The sequence below is a fragment of the Vulpes lagopus genome, chromosome X (assembly GCF_018345385.1).
Source record: "Vulpes lagopus strain Blue_001 chromosome X, ASM1834538v1, whole genome shotgun sequence".
In the NCBI taxonomy this organism is placed as follows: domain Eukaryota; kingdom Metazoa; phylum Chordata; class Mammalia; order Carnivora; family Canidae; genus Vulpes; species Vulpes lagopus.
The window spans coordinates 91,310,929-91,328,565 of NC_054848.1; the positions used below are offsets into that span (position 1 = coordinate 91,310,929).

The 17,637-nt window shown below is 44.7% G+C and overlaps 1 protein-coding gene and 1 pseudogene across 1 annotated transcript; one reads left to right on the forward strand and one right to left on the reverse strand.

Moving 5' to 3' along the window:
• Positions 1-1,893: 1,893 nt before the first annotated feature.
• Positions 1,894-6,336, reverse strand: LOC121482636 (annotated as a pseudogene).
• A 1,981-nt stretch (positions 6,337-8,317) lies between these two features.
• Positions 8,318-16,790, forward strand: PGRMC1 (progesterone receptor membrane component 1). Its single transcript, XM_041741676.1, has 3 exons — positions 8,318-8,731; positions 12,154-12,309; positions 15,451-16,790. The coding sequence occupies exons 1-3, from the start codon at positions 8,404-8,406 to the stop codon at positions 15,552-15,554; spliced, it is 588 nt and encodes a 195-aa protein (XP_041597610.1). The 5' UTR covers positions 8,318-8,403; the 3' UTR covers positions 15,555-16,790.
• The last annotated feature ends 847 nt before the right edge of the window (positions 16,791-17,637 follow it).

Genomic DNA, 17,637 nt, shown 5'->3' on the forward strand with positions numbered 1-17,637 from the left:
AAATAAAAGCTTGAACTTTGTGTTACTTTTTTACAGTAATGAAAGTATTTTATGTTCACAGTACAAAAAAAGGAAGAAAAAATTACCCATAATCTCACAAACCAGAGATAGTTGTCATTAACATTGAAAAAATTTTAACTCCACTATAGTTAACATACTAGTTGTCATAAGTTCTTTTTTTCAAGAGTTCAATGTCCCTCTTTATAGATGAGGTCATAGGTAGAGACAATGATAACTCGGGCTAACAATTCAAGCAGGAACCACTGTCCATTTTAAGGCCTATAGAAAACTGAGTTATGTTTTACTACAAAATTTTAAAATACATTAATTCAAGCTACAGTGTAAAAGACATTTTTAAAATGAAGAATATGTCTTCATTGAACACCTGCAAATGGTTCTTTCCTAAACCCGTACTACTAGATGTGGCTCTTAAAAACCCAAATAATCAGCTTGAACTTAAATGAAAGAACCTATACTGACCATAAAGGGAAAGAGCCTTATCTGAGATACTGCAGCACCAACTTCCACAAACTCTAGTGGAAGTTAAGACATACTCTGCTGCTAGCTGAAAACATTTCACTCATGTCAGGGAAAATTGCACTACACTAACAACTTAAATGAGCAATAGCTCAAGTATATTAGAGAAATCTATTTTGTAGGCTCCCTTCTCTATAGAGGCTATCAGCTCACTCTCAAGGCTCTGAAACTCAGCAAGCACGGTCAGGGAGAAAACAAGGCAGACTTCAATGAGAGAATTGGCCAAGTCACATTTCCTGAGGGAAGTAATTCTGATTGTTCTTGTTATGTGTTCTCTCGATCTTCAAGCTCTTTTAAAACCGAGTCCATTTCTAAGATCACTCTGAAAATGAATCAGTCTGATGCATAAACCCTTTTTTTGGTGGCTTTATGGAAAACACATCTTTGGAAAAATGCGTAAACACTTTTCAAGTCCTAATACATAAAGCACATAAGCAGGCAGTATTCCCTGGGATGGTCTAAGGCTTACTTTTGCACCAACAATTCAGAAAGGTCCCTTGACTCCTAAGTTGGCCTTTAGAGATGACAACTCAACACAGAAAGCAAATTCAGTTGTCAAACATATACTAATTTAGAGCAAAGCTGTATGACAGAGCAAAACTTCATTTATTATATTTTATCTTCTGTAAACTTAAAAATTATTAAATAATAACTCCAGGCCACAATGTAGACCATGAATCTACCATCAATTTTTAAAAGTTTCCAAAAAAAAAAAAAAGTTTCCATCTTCCTAAAAGAAGTGTGCTGTTTTGGGCTGCTAGATCAAGATCAGAGTTCAAATCTGTTGCCATGCAACGCAAATTTGGACAGGGTAACATAAAATCATTCTGGTAACCTGACACCTGGCCAAGATTCCAAGACTATAGAATTAAAGGCATTCTTTTGGATTCTGTCCCTTAATAGGAAAACCATGAAAAGGCTTCCAGCTCAGTAGAGACCTTGAACAAAGCATGGTAGGGGCACGTGGCTGGCTTAGTCCCCTGGAGCTAGCAACTCTTGATCTTGGGGTTGTGAGTTCCAGCCCCACGTTGAGTGTAGAGATTTCTTAAAAAAAAAAAAAAAAGCATGGTAGAAGAGGGCAGGTTTAGAGGCACGTGGGTGGCTCAGCGATTGAGCATCTGCCTTTGGTTCAGGTCGTGATCACAGGGTCCTTGGATCGAGTCCCGCATCAGGTTCCCTGTGCAGAGCCTGCTTCTCCCTCTGCCTATGTCTCTGCCTCTGTGTGTGTGTCTGTCTCTCATGAATAAATAAATAAAATCTTTTTAAAAAGTGAGCAGGTTTGCAGACCCTGGGTAATGCCTGGCAAATTCAGCCGGCCCAAGGAGTAAGATTTCATGATGGGGCTCTCACCACTTACTAGTTTGGGGCCGATTTTCCATAGCCTCCTCTCTCAGCATCATTGTCTTGCCAATACTCATCTCGTGCCTATTCTCCAGATCACCCATGGCCATACTACCTGCCCTCCTTAAAGCCTGCGTCCCAGTCTGCATGAATGATCCCGTCACCCAGATGTGTTCCATGCATGTACCTCATGGCATTTTCTGCACCTGCTCTTGAGTGGTACTCCACAAAGCAGAACCCACATGCTGTTGTCTTCGTCTTCTCCGGGTCCATCATGATTTTCTTTATGCCTCCACTTCTGCTGACGAGTTCATAGATTTTTCCTTTCAGTGGTGTAAAAGGAAAGGTTTCCAGCATCCAACACACAGCTTTCTTCAGTAATTTTTCCTGTTCTTCACTGTCACCTCGGAAGGGCTGGTCCCAGTACCGGCTCAGCTCTACGCAGGAATCGCTGCACAGCGCTCCTTCGGCAGGCCACTGGGCATAGTGCAGACAGGTGGATGGGACCTCTGCCCCTCCTGGAACCATGTGTCAGAAACGCAGCTGTCGGGGATCCCTGGGTGGCTCAGCAGCTCAGTGCCTGCCTTTGGCCCAGGGCGTGATCCTGGAGCCCCAGGATCGAGTCCCGCGTCAGGCTCCCGGCATGGAGCCTGCTTCTCCCTCTGCCTGTGTCTCTGCCTCTCTCTCTCTCATGAATAAATAAAATCTTTAAAAAAAAAAAAAAGGAAACCCAGTTGTCATTAACGATTATGTATATTTCCTTCATGTTTTGTCTGTGCATGTGTTTCACATAGTGGGTTTCCATATTTAAATCAGTTAAAGTCCACAAATGTTTAACTGAGCACCTGCTATGGGTCAGCCACTATTCTAAGTACAGGGGATATGGTGGGGAAAGAAAGAAAATTTCTCTTCTTGTGTGGCTCACATTCAAGATAGAGAAGATAACCCAAAAAGTGAGTAAATGATATTGTATATTAGGAAGCAGTAAATACAATGGAGAAAAATAAAGCCCAGAAGGGGGATGGAGAGGCGGGGGATGATGTTTCAAGATCTGAAAGCAATGAAGGAATGATCCATGAGGATATTTGGGCAAGAGCATTCCAGCAAAAGAAATCACAAGTACAGAGTCCCTGAACTGGAAACATGCTTGGTTGTTCCAAGACCAGCAAGGAGGTGACTGAGGCTGAAAGTAGAGTGACCAAGGAAGGAATTGGGAAATGAGGTGCTAAAGTCCTAAAGGTGAGGGTTGGGTGGGGCGGTGTGAATCCTGTGGGGCTTTGAAAGCTGCTGTAAGGACTTTGGACTTTTGCTCTGAGTGAGATAAGGAGCATCTTTGAATACTTAGTTTCAGACTGGTTTCCAGTTTTTGCTACCATCTATCATGCTTTGTGATTTTTTTTCTGTACAAATCTCTGTTTACATCTCTGAGCACTTCCCCAGGAAAAAGTTCTAGAAGTTAAATTCCTTGGTCAAAGGTTAGGAATAATTTGAGGCGCTTGCTGCATATTGCCAAAAGGGCTTTCTAGAAAGGCTAAACTCATTTAAAATGTAATTTAGGGGATGCCTGGGAGGCTCAGAGGTTGAGTGTCTGCCTTCAGCTCATGAGATCCAGGACTGAGTCCCGCAATGGGCTCCCTGCGAGGGGCCTGCTTCTCCCTTTGCCTATGTCTCTGCCTCTCTCTCTCTCCCCGTGTCTCTCACGAATAAATAAATAAATCTTTTAAAAAAAGAAAATATAATTTAGTTGACATTGAGTGCCTACTACTTTATTGAGGCAGACATGGTCTAGGTGCTTTAAATACATCAGTGAACAAATGAATCTTTCATTCTAGCAATTTCATTCTTGCCAGCATTGTGTCAGAGTGCTTGCCTTGCTGTATGCTTGCCAACACGAAGTATTACCATTCTTAAAAAGCTTCAAGAAACAAAAAAAAAAAAAAAAAAAAAAGCTTCAAGAAACAAAAGGCAAAAAAGAATGCTCCAGTAATTTGAATGATGAAAAGTGGTACGTTGTTACTATGTTCTTTTGGATTTGATTACTAGTGAAGTCGAATTACTTCCCACACATTTTCTAGCTAATCAGCCAAATTGTCCTATTTTTCTTTAAAAGCTTTTAGAGACCTTTGAAAATAATTTAAAGGAGGCAGGAAGTTTGGAAACATTAACAGACTTAATATATATATTGGGAAATAAGTAGTCCACAGGTCAAGTACATAAGCTTTAGAAATTGATTTGAAGCCAAAGAGCACATATAATGCAACTCTCATGTTCTGGAGAGGGCTTTTAAGTCAGGAGCTCCATTCCTATTTCCACAGAATTCGAGAACTCTGGACAAGACCTTTCCACCCACTACAAGCCAGAATGGGGTGGGGGGCTGCTTTTCCTCAACAATCTCAACATCCCAGGGTTACTTAAGAGCCCACCTAAATGTCAAATAAGTGCCAAGAGCATTTATATTCTCAAGCTGTATCGCTGCTTGAAGTTTTAAGTTGAATAAATTTTCTACCCACTGTGTGAGGCAGGATTTCCTTCAATCAATTATCCAGGGGAATACAGAGGTGTAGCAGGAAGAACATTGTACTGTGATAAATGAAAATTATAAACCCTCCAGCCTTCCATAAAGGCATTTACCCCACTTTTTATAAAGACAAAATATAGGTGTCTGCATGGCTCAGTGGGTTAAGTGTCTGACTCTTGATTTTAGCTCAGACCATGATCTCAGGGTTGTGGGATCCAGCCCCGCATCAGTCTCTATGCTCAGCTGGGACTCTGCTTGAGATTCTCTCTCTCCCTCTTCCTCTGCTCTCCACTCCCCACTCTTTCAAATAAATTTAAAAAGATAAAATATAGCTGAAGTGAGATAACATACAGCATTGTGTAAGTTTAAGGTATACAACACACTGATACATTTGTATTGTAATAGGATTGCTATTGTAGCATTAGCTAACACCTCTGTCTCATCCCATAGTGATCATTTCTTCTAGTGGTGGGAAAAATTAAGATCTAGTCTCTTAGGAAGTTTAATGTTTAAGATACAGTTTTGTGGCCTATAATCACTGTACTGTACTAATAGTGTACATTAGCTCTTCAGGACTTATTTATCTATTAGTTGCAAGTATGCACCCTTAAACATCTCTCCCCTTCTCCCACCCCCAGCCCTTGGTCACCACCATTCCACTGTGTGTTTTTGAGTTCAGTGTCTGCTCTTAGATTCCACGTATAAGAAATATCATACTGTATTGTCTTTCTGCCTCTGACATTTCCCCTACTTTCAGTAGTGTTTATTTTTGAGGAGAGAGAATCAGGGATGACGAGAAGGATTTTATTTTTTTAAGATTTTATTTATTCATTCATGAGAGACACAGAGAGAGAGGAAGAGACTGAGGCAGAGGAATAAGCAGGCTCCATGCAGGGAGCCTGATGCAGGGAGGGGTGGGGGGACACGACTTGATCTGATCCCGGATTCCAAGATCACGACCTGAGCCAAAGGCACAGGCTCAACCACTGAGCCACCCAGGTGTCCCAACAAATATGACTCTTAAAAAATTTCAACAGGGGGGGCAGCCCAGGTGGCTCAGCGGTTTAGCGCTGCCTTCAGCCCAGGGTGTGATCCTGGAGACCCGAGATCAAGTCCCACTTCGGGCTCTTGGCATGGAGCCTGCCTCTCTCTCTCTCTGTCTCTCATGAATAAAGAAATAAAATTTTTTAAAAAATTTCAACAGGGGTTATCTGGGTGGGAGCTAATGACTTATTTTTTACTTTGTATCTCTATTAGGAAAAAAAAAACTCTGGTGAACCATTTATTCTTAAATTTCCCCAGTTTTGTAAAACAAAATTTCTCTGTGTGTGTGTGTGTGTGTTTCACATGTCTGCAAGAATATAAAACGAACTGCTAATGTGTGGGCCCCATTTAAAGATTGCCTGGGGAGCTGGGAGACAAAGAATGAATTTCATTTTTTCTTTTGTTTTCTTTTATTGTTTATTTATTGAACAACTTATATATTGTTTAAGTTTGTTATAATGAGCATGTTTTACTGTTCTACATTTTTTTCACAAAACTAATAATAAACCTTTTTTTTTCTCCTGAAGCTAAAAGTGACATGTGCTGACTGTAAAAAATGTAGGAAAGCACAAAGAAACTAACAATCATGACAGTTAACATTTTACCATGTTTCCTTTTAGCCTCCCTTTTAATGTATTTTTTAAACACAGTTGAGTTTTCATACTGTGTAGTTTTGTATTCTGTTTTTCTTTCTTAATATTAAGACATAAGCATTTTCCCATGTCATGCATGCCATAATAATGTTTTATGGTTTTGTCACATTGCAAGTGGATTAATCAGCTATTTCTACTGGCTGGCTCAGTCAGTAGAGCATGCAACTCTTGCTCTTGCGTAATAAGTTAGAGCCCCACATTGGACATAAAGCTTACTTTTAAAAAAGCTTTTCTGATAAGCATCTTGGTAATGAAATCTTCATTTGCATTTCTAAGTGTTTCCTTGGCATGGATTCCTAGAGGTCAAAGCACTGGACCAAAGAGTACATTTCTAGAAGTGGGATTAATGGATAGAAAGTATTTTTATGAATGACAAAAGGTTATGTCAATTTCTACTCCCAACAGAATACAAGAGTCTCATCACCCTCCTGCCAGCCTTGTAGATCATCCTTTTTCTCCTTGAATCTTTCCGTCGGGGAGGTCAGGTCGTAGGTGACAGTGGTATCTCCATTTTTCATTGCCAGCGAGACTGAACATTTTTCATATGCTTATTCACCATTGGTGCGCACTCTTCTTTGGGCTACCTATTTCCATTTTTGCCCATTTATTGACTAATATCTTATGGATTTTCTTATCAATCAAAGTGAGCCCTTACAACCCTTTTCTCTGTCATTAGATGTAAATGAAAATATTTTTCACAAGTTTGTTGGTTTTCACAAATACCTTGGCCATAGACTTTTAAAACCAAAGACAGAGTCTAAATACAGCCTTGTGCCCTCAGTTTAAGCCTGCTTTCCCTTGATTGCATCGAAGAAGTTTGACAAAAGACCTATAAGGGCCATTTCAGCTAACCCTAAATTTAGATTTGTGGGGGAAAAAATGTGTGGGCCCGATTTAAGGATTATTCCGCTCATATGTACTTTTAAATGATTTAAGAAGATGGGGTGGGGGCAGGGATGGAAGCAGTTTGTGCCAGAGATTTTTAGAATTCTGAGGTTAGAAGCCAATTCTCTCAAATCTCTTGCGTGTTGAGAGGGGGAGTAAATTATGTGCAAGCGAACAGAACTTTTGGTGGAAAAGTACTGCTCTGGGCCGCAGATGTGAGCAGGGGTTGGTTTTAATTATATTTTCCCCTTCTGTCTATCCTTTCTTCCGCTCCCCTCCCCCTGTGACAGTGAAGAGGGCGGCCAGATTAGGTTTTTATAGGGTATAGACAGCCCTCCTCCCTAAGGCCTGCTCCTGTGCAGACGGTCAGCACATCAATAGCAGGAGGAAATACCCAGGAAAGGAGGGGACCAAACTTAGGATCTTTCCTAACTCCCGCTTTCGTCTGGGATACAGTACAGGGTTATTGAGACTGCCAAGGGTAGCTCGACAGGCTTCAAGTAAAAGAACGCTGCCAACAAAGAAACTTTGCTCATTATTTTGAGCCAAAAAAACAAAAAAAAAGAAAAGCGCAACAACTGAAGGTTGCTTGCTGATGCGTTGGGACTGAGCAAGTCTGTGATTGCGAAAGGGCTTACATTTCCGAGAATGAACCCAACTTAAATCCGGTGAGCCGATCCGACACCCCCGGATATTGGGAGGACTGTCAGGGGCCTGTGCACTGACGAGAGCTACCCGGGGTGTCCCCGCCACAGCCTCCGGCGGGAGGATTGCAGAAGGGTCGTTAAGGGGAGTGGAACGGGGTTCCCGAGGTGGAAATGCGTGGTCTGGGCCTCCAAGGTGGAAAGAGCAGCCCGAGGAGTCTCTTTCCGGGGCCCCAAGAGAGCCTCGCGGTCCCGGGGGACGGGCGGGGAAAGGGGAGGCTTCGGAATGGGAGGCGAGGGGGAAGCCGCAGCGAGAGAAATGGAGTCGCGAGCGGCGCGCAACAGGTGGCCGAGCAAAGGCCTGGCTCTGCGAGCTGGTCGCGCGCACAGCCGGCGAGGGTGCGGAGGAGGGCTGCGCGCTGCGTCGCGCTTAGCGAGAGGCCGGCGCCGGGACGGCGTGAGGCCGGGCCCCGGGCCGCTCGGGTGGGGCGGAGGCCGGCAGCGGCTCCCGCCGCCGCAGGGCAGGCGCGCCCCCGGCCCCGGGAGAGGAGCGACCGTCCGGAGACCAGGTGGGGGGCCGCGGCCGGACAGAGCGCGGTGCTTCGCCGGGCGCGGGGGGCGGGGCCGGGAGGCTCCGCCCTCCCGCCCCGCCCGCCCCGCCTCCTCCGCCGGCTAGTCCTTGTCCGCTGAGCCCCGCGCGCCACTAGCTCGCTGAGAGGGAGGAGAAAGCAGCCAGTTCCGGAGCCCTCCCTAGCCCGGCCCAACCTTTGCTCCAGCGATCATGGCTGCCGAGGATGTGGCGGCGACCGGCGCCGACCCGAGCGAGCTGGAGGGTGGCGGGCTGCTGCACGAGATTTTCACGTCGCCGCTCAACCTGCTGCTGCTCGGCCTCTGCGTCTTCCTGCTGTACAAGATCGTGCGCGGGGACCAGCCGGCGGCCGGCGGCGACAGCGACGACGACGAGCCGCCCCCGCTGCCCCGCCTTAAGCGGCGCGACTTCACCCCCGCCGAGCTGCGGCGCTTCGACGGCGTCCAGGACCCGCGCATACTCATGGCCATCAACGGCAAGGTGTTCGACGTGACCAAAGGCCGCAAGTTCTACGGGCCCGGTAACGGCGGCCGCCTAGGGGACGCGGAGACAAAAGCAGGGGCCCCGGCCGGGGGCTGGGGCTGGGGCCGGGGGAGGCGCGGGGGAGAGGGGCGCCCCGAGGGAGGCCTGGCGGCGAGCGGGCGGCCGTGGCAGGGCGGCTCCCCGGCGGCGGGCGAGGGCCACTCTAGAAGGGCTGCGGCGGGCGGGGGACGCCGCCAGCGCCGGGATGGGGGGGAGGCTGGAGCGCCCGGGCCGGGGGCGCGGGGGATGGGGGGTGGGCGAGCTCGCCAGCCTGCAAAGCCGAACGCGGTGTTCAGGGAGCTTCGGGGGCATGGGGTTTGAGGGTTCCTTGAAGGAGGGGCGGTGTCGGGCAGGAGAAGGGAAACTTGGGTGTCTCGAGGGCAGCGGGGTGGCGGTAGGTGAGGGCAGGGGTGGGAGGAGGTCCAGGATCAGCGAAGAGGCCAGGCCCTCTGCCACCCGGACTGGCGGTGCTGCCTGTGGCGGTGTGGGAGCAGGGCGGAGGTGGGATCGCTGGCAGGTAGCAGCCGTGTGCGTGCGTAGTCTGTGTCGGTGGCTGGCCAGGCGCGAGTGTGCGCGCGCGCGCGCGCTTGGAATGTGGCATGTGTCAGGTATGTGTGTGGCGTGTGTTTGGTATGTGTGTGCGCGTGCTGTGTGTGGCCGACCGGAAAGCTGGAAGGTGAACGGAGAGGCTCTCTGGGTGGGGAGCGGAGGGGAAGGGAGCTGATCTAGGGCAGAAGGAGGCTGAACGTAGCGGACAATGGGATCGTGGCGAGATGAAAAGGTAACACAGCATTTTAGTCCTTCTACAAGCGGGAGAGAAAGGACTAGAAGCCAAAAAAAAAAAAATTTAAAATGGAGGGAGGGAGAAGTGGGAGGATCCTGGGAAACAAAAGGGGTAGGGCTGTGAAAGCTGCTGGGTGTGGGGATTTCAGGAAAAGCCAACCAGAGGGGAAATGAGGGTGGATGACTGCTGAGCCTTAGAGGGGGGTAGGCTCGAAGGGCCTTAGAGATGAGGCTTTCTAAGCCTGGTTGCGGATCAGAATCACCTGATGCGCTTGAGGAAAAACACAGATTCAAGGCTTAATCACAGCAACAGTGGAGGAGGCTCTGTGGGGGAGGTCCAGCAAATCTGCGTTTTAAGCGGCTCCCCCAGGCACATTTGAGAAGGGGCCAGGTTTGGAAAGCCCTGCCGTGTAGAATATTCTGGAGAGGAAGAGGAAGAGATTTTAGCTCCTGTAATAATGAACTCCTAGAAACAGGGAGCTCAGGGAGTGTGTCCACATTGAGGATGCCCCTCCCCACTGGTCTACAGAGAGGAAAGAGGATAGAAGGCAGTGATCTACGTCATCTCCACTCCTGCTTTGTTTCACTCCACCAGTTCAACTAACCAAAATCAGATGGGTTGGGGTTCTTCAGGAACTGGCCCCCTTAGCGGTTTTCCCTTGTGGTTAATTTAGAAGACCTACTTTCTGTAGGCCATGGAACTGTCCAAATAATTTGAAAACCACCCCTTTATTGTTGTCATTTCCACTTTATGTAATCATGTAAATAGCTGTTCCTACTGAGCTACAACCATCAAGTAGTCCACGCAGGTACATAGAGCAACATCATAGGATTGTAATTTGCAAAGTCATTGAGAGGAATGCAGGCCTGCGCACAGAAACACAAAAACTGGGGAGTCAGGCGACCTGAGTTCTAATCCCAGTTGGATTACTGACTGGCTGTGCGACCTGGTGTGAAGCATTGTTCTCTCTGGGCCTTAGTTGTCTCTCTGAAAAATGCTAAGGATAGGCCCATTGTGAGATCTCCTCAGTCTACCCTGTGGTATCATCCTGTGAGCCCATGAATATGTGATACCATGTGCAAATGATAATTCATGTAAAAAAGGATTCCTAAAAATTACTTGTTCTGGTGCCCATCATTCCACGCATGGTGCTTTTGTGGGTACTAGAAGTACAGCCGTGAGTGAAACAGACACAAATCTCTGCTCATGGAGCTTATATTCTAGTGAAGATACGTTCTGGCCAATAGTCTATATTCTCCAAAGACACTTAATGTTCTCCTTGAACCATTTTTAAGTATTCTGTGACCATAATCTCTGAAGTATTGAGGTCAAAACCCTAACAGATGGTCTATTTTCAAGTATTACGTGCTACGATGTCCATTACCATGTATATATACACATATATATACACATACACACACTTGTGAAAACTGTAATGGAGGTTTTTTTTTTTACATTCATTAGTAGACATGGTAGCATGTAATGAAAATTGCAAACAACCACTCTTCTTTAGAACCTTATTTGCATTTAAAAGTTGATCATAAATTTTGTCTAATTTGTAAAAAAAAAAAAATTCTAGGGGATTGAGGTTTCAGTGACCAGGCCATACTGAAACTTGATCTCTTCTTATACTTGGCATAGTAATTATTTACAGACTTTTTAATGTCAGAGTTGCTACCCAATCTACCTTGGGGAAACAACACATGGGTTAAAGTACACTGGGTTCTTTTCATTTACTTGTGCAATATATAAATAAGTTGAAACACCTACTTTAAGTGTCTATTGAATAATTCACCACTCTCTTGGACAAAAGTTCAGTGTAATATTATATATAATAGCATTGTAATGTTTTATATAATATTGGGATATTGATTCAGTCTTTTTTTTCCCATGGAAGTCTAAGTATTTTGAGTCTTGTCTTCAAGCTCACCAGAGTGACAAACCTGATCCCCTCTGCTACCTCTTTACTGATAGTGTAGATTATGTAACATATGGATAGATTTCTGAACTGCTGATGCTCTTATAAAACGATTTCTGCTGCAGATGCCACATGTTAATGTTTAATACAGTCTCACAACCAAAGATTGCTATAAGATACTTTTGACTCATTAAAACATATCAGAATACATTCCATAAGGAAATGTTTTCATTGATGCCTTCTTCCTTCCTTCCTTAAGAAGCCACTACTTTCTTTTTTCTTTTTTTTTTAGAAGTCACTACTTTCACTGGTGTAGCCCAAGTGCCTACAACAGAGACAGGCTCTGGGTTCAACGTCCTAAAGTTGAATTCTGACCCTTGAATTCAGTGTTATCTTGGATGATTTCCTACCACCACCACCCCATCCTGCCCCAGGAGATAATCATTCATGGCTGTTTTATTAGCTATTTGAGAATCAAAGGAAATGGATGATAATGTATAGCATATTGATTCGTAAAAGTCTGATGACAACAGGTCCTTCAGGTTCTACTACATAATGATGAAAATACCAACATTTACTTCTGGTTTGCAGATGGAATTTGATGCTGCAAAAGGGAGCTGTCTTTGTTGATGGGTAAGGAAGCCATTTTCTGTGTATGAACCACAGAGAAATTACTGTCTAATAAAAAATTGGTCTTTGGTTTTGTCTGTTTTTTAAGAGGGGCCATACGGGGTCTTTGCTGGAAGAGATGCATCCCGGGGCCTTGCCACATTTTGCCTGGATAAGGAAGCACTGAAGGACGAGTACGATGACCTTTCTGACCTCACTCCTGCCCAGCAGGAGACCCTGAGTGACTGGGACTCTCAGTTCACTTGTAAGCATTTTTTAAAAATTGTGCCTGGATCAAATTTCTACCAGTAATGGGATTCACAGCAGTACAATAGTTACTACTAAGCAGCCTGAAACTGGGGAGCATTTTGATAGGCTCCTGAATCTTGGATGGATCAAGTTCATGGCTTAAAGTAATTGCAGCAGTGCTGAGTCACTTGCTGTGATTGCATCCAATTTTTAGCTAGTTCTCTATGGAAACTTGGGTTTCTGTTATTTAAATCTTTGACAGGTTCATATGGATTCCACACTAGGATTTGGTGTTTGTGGTGTAGGGGAAAGTATCGTGGCCATGTAGGCTACAGAGAGAGGGATTTTCAGAAGTCCTCACTAGTAAGGCTTGCTGTTTAAAAGCAGCCCACATTTCTGTTGAAGAATGGGAGACTTGTGTTCTACAAAACAGCTTCTCTTTTAATCTAATTGAGCCTAACTATAGGCCTCATCCACAAATGATGCTTATAATCTGCCCAACAACAATGGTGTCTGCATTTTTAAAAAGAAAAAGAGGAGCCGCTTGTTTTCCTGGTTTATGCTATAAGCTGAGGTCTTTGGGAGGAGGGGGGAGTCAGGATAGGGGTTAAGTTCAAATTTCGAGAACTGAGGACTTGGCTTTGGTTGAGCCTAAGTGTTTAACAATCACTTTAGCAACATTGCACTGCTAAGAATTTGACTAATCTTTCCCACCTTTGGAGCAGTATATAAAGACTATGACCATCACTTCAAGATGTTTTATTTTCAAATGTATCTTTTCTGTTTGCTGTTCTCTATAGCCAGTTAAATATTACTGACTCTTTTGGCTGAATCCAACCATTTTCTTTGAAAATAATGCTGACTTCAGAGTCTGGCTTAATTATTAGCTAGCTGTGACTCCACCTTTAAGTTTTGGGTCCCAACTGGACAGAATTGTAGCTTTCAGGTCTAGAGGCAGGTTTTTACTTTGAAAACACAATTCAACTATCTAACATCGTCCCTGATTTTTTTTTTTTTTTGTATCCTAAGGATGCCTTTGTAAACAGAGGTTCTTTTATGTGGAGCTGCCGAGTTGTAATTTCTGACTTAGAAAGCTCAATCTTCTAGGGCTTGCCTTCACCAGGGAGGTAAAAACCGTAAAAACTTTCTCCCCCTTAAACTAATAAGACCAGGCCCATATTCTGTGGTGACACTTGAGCTCCACTCGAGACTGGTGTGGACTCTCCTTCAAGCAGGTTTCTTGGGTGCCACCCAGCTTTTGTCTTGCACAGTCCTGAGCACCCTAGGGACCTTCATAACATGTTCAAATAGGGAAGTTCCTATTGTTTCCAGTGATTATTTCACACAAAAGCAGGCCTGGCTACCTGGTTAGACAGGTTGGTTACTCCTCTAATTTCTACCCATATGCAGAAAGAGGAGACTCTCAGCCCTCTAGGCCTCTGACATTGACAAGATTAACCCTGTGTTAGCTGGGCCACAAGAGAACAGCCAGTGTGGTGGTTGGTGGTCTGTTGACTCCATCCCCTCTCTCCTTTTTAAAAAATTTTTTTATTGAAATTCAGTTCAATTAATCTATACTGTATTCGTAGTTTCAGAGGTAGAGTTTAGTGATTTCTTGAGTTGCATACAATGCCCAGTGCTCATTCCATCACGTGCCCACCTTAATGCCCATCACCCAGTTTAACCCTAACCCCATCCCCCCCATCCCCTCCAGCAACCTTCAGTTCTCTGTAGTTAAGAGTCTCTTATGGTTTTCCTCCCTCTCTGTTTTCATCTTTATTTTTCCCTCCCTTCCTCTATGGTTCATCTGCTTTGTTCCTTAAACTCCATATATGAGTGACATCATATGGTATTTGTCTTTCTCTGACTGAGTTATCTTGCTTAGCATCATACACTCTAGCTCCATCCACATCACTGCAAATGGCAAGATTTCATTCTTTTTGGTGGCTGAGTTTCTGGTTTGCAGTCTTAAGTCTGTTTTCTCCAACATCTCCAGTGCTCTCCTGCCTCCTTAATCACTTGCTTTAACTGCCCTGCACAGCTTTTTTCCTGGGGTGGAGAAAACATTCAGTCTCCTGCTTTCGTTCATCCACTAGACTCCTCATCCCTTCACCACCAACCATCTGAGAAGTGCTTGTCCCCAACCACTACTTCATTTCCTCCCCATACTTCCTTACTCTCTGAGACAGTTTGCTGCCCCACAATTCCACTGAACTTTTCTTTCTCAGAGGTTTCCAGGAACCTGCTTCTTGCCAATATTAACTTCACTTTTCCAGCCCTTGTGGACTTCCTGTTGCGTGCCCCTCACCCACCCACAGAGGGGCTCCCTCTCCAGAGCCCTCAGTTTGGTTCATGGAAGCTCCAGGCTTAACTTCATCAACTCACGTTTCCATTTTCCTTTAAAGTAGCTCATATCCTAGCCTTTCTGTTCCCATGGACACCCTACTCCTGGCTCTTGTTCCTTCACACACAGATCTACCCACTGCCCCCCCCCACCCCCCGGGCAGCCTGCGCCTGGTCTCCTGGCTCTAATCCGCCTGATATGCCACCACCATCCCAGGTTGGCCAAAGCACTGGTTTCCTATGTCGTTCTTTTGTCACGCACTTTTGCCACCTATAGGATTAGATCCAAATGCTTCAGGTTGGCTTTCCACAACCTTCGTAATATTTACCCACACTGCTTAGCCATCTGCACTCCCACTGTTGCTGTCAGCTTGGTCTCTCTATGGCTCTCCAGATCTGTTACGTCTCCCCTGCATGCCTTTTTTACACGGCAATTCCATTTTCTGGAAACCCCTCTTGTCTCAGATCCTTCCGTGCATTTCCTAAAGCATTGCCTTCTTTGGGAGGGTGTTCTAGAATCCTCACTCACAGCTCATGAGCCCTTGCTCTTCTCACCCCCTCCTGCCCACAAATACGACTCCCTGGGACCTTCCCAGTGCCCGACATCACTACCTGTTCTGTATTTCTCCTGAACGAAACTCTTAATTCCCCATTGGCAAGGACTGTGCTGTATGTCCTCTGTGATTGACAACTTCGAGAAGCCCAGCACATTGCAGCACAGGCGGTAGGCCTCTACCGAATGCTTTCCGATGAAATGTAGCGGTTCTCTGTAAAGCGTGAGAGTGCTCATTTGTGTTTTCTTCTCTCCCTCCAGTCAAGTATCATCATGTGGGCAAACTGCTGAAGGAGGGGGAGGAGCCCACTGTGTACTCTGATGAGGAAGAAGCAAAAGATGAGAATGCTCGGAAAAATGATTAAAGCACCCAGTGGAAGCATATCTATTTTTGTATTTTGCAGAATCATTTGTAACATTCCAGTCTGTCTTTAAAACATGGTGATTTCGATATTTAGAGAAGTTTCGAACTTGCTGTAAGTTTTTGTAATTAACATCACTAGTGACACTGATATAATTAACCTCTGTCTCCAAGTGCATGACGTGTTTGTGTGTCACAGACCCAGACCGTGAACTGCAGTGCCGTAATCCAAATGTTGGCACTCTCTCCTTCTGTCTATAGTTAGTGCAGGCTGCCTTTAAATTCGTTTTTCCTGAAAGAGACAGGTAAGACTTGGGTATTTCCCCCCAAACAGGTAAAAATGTTAAATGGGAAAAGTCCTTCTAGTCCTGAGAAAAAAGGATCACCTTCTGGTCCTGATGTCCTCAAGAGTGCAAAGCCCTTCTTCCTCAATTGACTTAACTGCATGATTTCTGTTTTATCTACCTCTAAAGCAAATCTGCAGTGTTCCAAAGCCTGCCTTGGTATTGACTAAAGAGAGCTGCCCAGGAAAAAAGAAAGAAATCTTAAAGCTGGGCTTGGTTGGGAAAAATACATTCACTGTGTTTCTAGACTGCATCATTCTTTTTGTCCTCCTCTGGACACTTAGAAGCCCCCACTAACACAGCAATGTATAATAAGGCTCTAAAAACACCATCTGAATGTTCAAAAGAAAGCTTCGGAAGAAATCTACTGGCTTCCCGAGAAACCTAAATATACAAAGAAAATGTAGAACTATTTCCCCAATCCCCATGTTCACAGTGGGACAGTGGTGATTTCACACAGTTTTTGCCGTGAGAGGGATTATGGTGAACAGAAGCAGGCGTTTGCTCTCTGGAGAGCCTACACACACACACCGCACAACACACACCCCTGAGGAATGAAGAAAGTACACATTACTAGCCAAATGGTTTTTAAAGTATATTTCTTAAGGTAACAGTTATTCTTCCCTTGTTACAAAACCATAGCCACTGCAAGAGTAGTAGGGCAAGCGTCAAGGTCTTTGATATTGGTCTTTTGGTTAACAATAAACTTAGCTTAAGTAGACTGTACAGTTGTATGAATTTGTAAAAGTATTATATGAACTAGTGAGGTTTCAAACTCTTGTAACTGTAGTTGAATAGTTCTTGTATTTTCTTGTGAACCGTGTTTAATGGTTTTACCTCAAATCAGAAAACAAATGAAGTGCTTTGGTCAGTTAATAAAATGGTTTTACCCAGTATAGTGTGGTGGGTTTTTAAACCTTTTAAGGTTTCTTAAACCTTAACCTAAGAAACCAGATTCAATCATTTTACTTTAGCTTAATACTCAGCTCCCCTTTTGGGGGTTGGGGGGTGAGTGTGTGTACGCATGCATGAGTGTGTGTGTGTGTGTGTGTGTGTGTGTGTTCCAATAAAGGAGCAAAACTGCAGAGGCCTCACACCGAAAACCAAATACCAGCTTGTCCTGTTAAATAGTGAATTGAGGGGCGCCAGGGTGGCTCAGTAGGTTTAGCATCTGCCTTTGGCTCAAGTCATGATCTCTGAGTTCTGTGTCTAGGCTCCCTGCTCAGGGAGGGTCTGCTTCTCCCTCTGCCCCTTCCTCCCCACTCATGTACTCTTTCAAATATATAAAATCTTTTTTTAAAAACCAGTGAAATGAGATTAGCTTGCCTGCCCTAATGAAAATGCAAAAACCAACATTGTTTTTTAAATTAGTGAATTTATTTTTTGTGACTTGTCAAATTCTGCCTCTTTAAATTCTGCCTCTAAATTAAGAGGCACCTCTGCCTCGACGTTCAGAGCAAGGTTATTACGGGGTAGCTTTACTAAGGGCATAAAAAGTGCCAAGGCAGCTTTGGTTCTGTTTTCAGATATCATCTGATCAGGAAAGTATTCAGGAATTCTTCTATCCTAGCAAAATCAATTCACCTCTTGTCAAAAGATCAAATTTGCATATGCAGTTCATTGTGTAAACACGTCTTTCTCTGAATATTGATGTTTTGCCATTTTAACATTCAAGTTGGCAAGTTTTCTTACAAGGGAAGTATTCTGACCTGAAAGCTTGCAGCTTTCCAGTTTTTCTGTTTC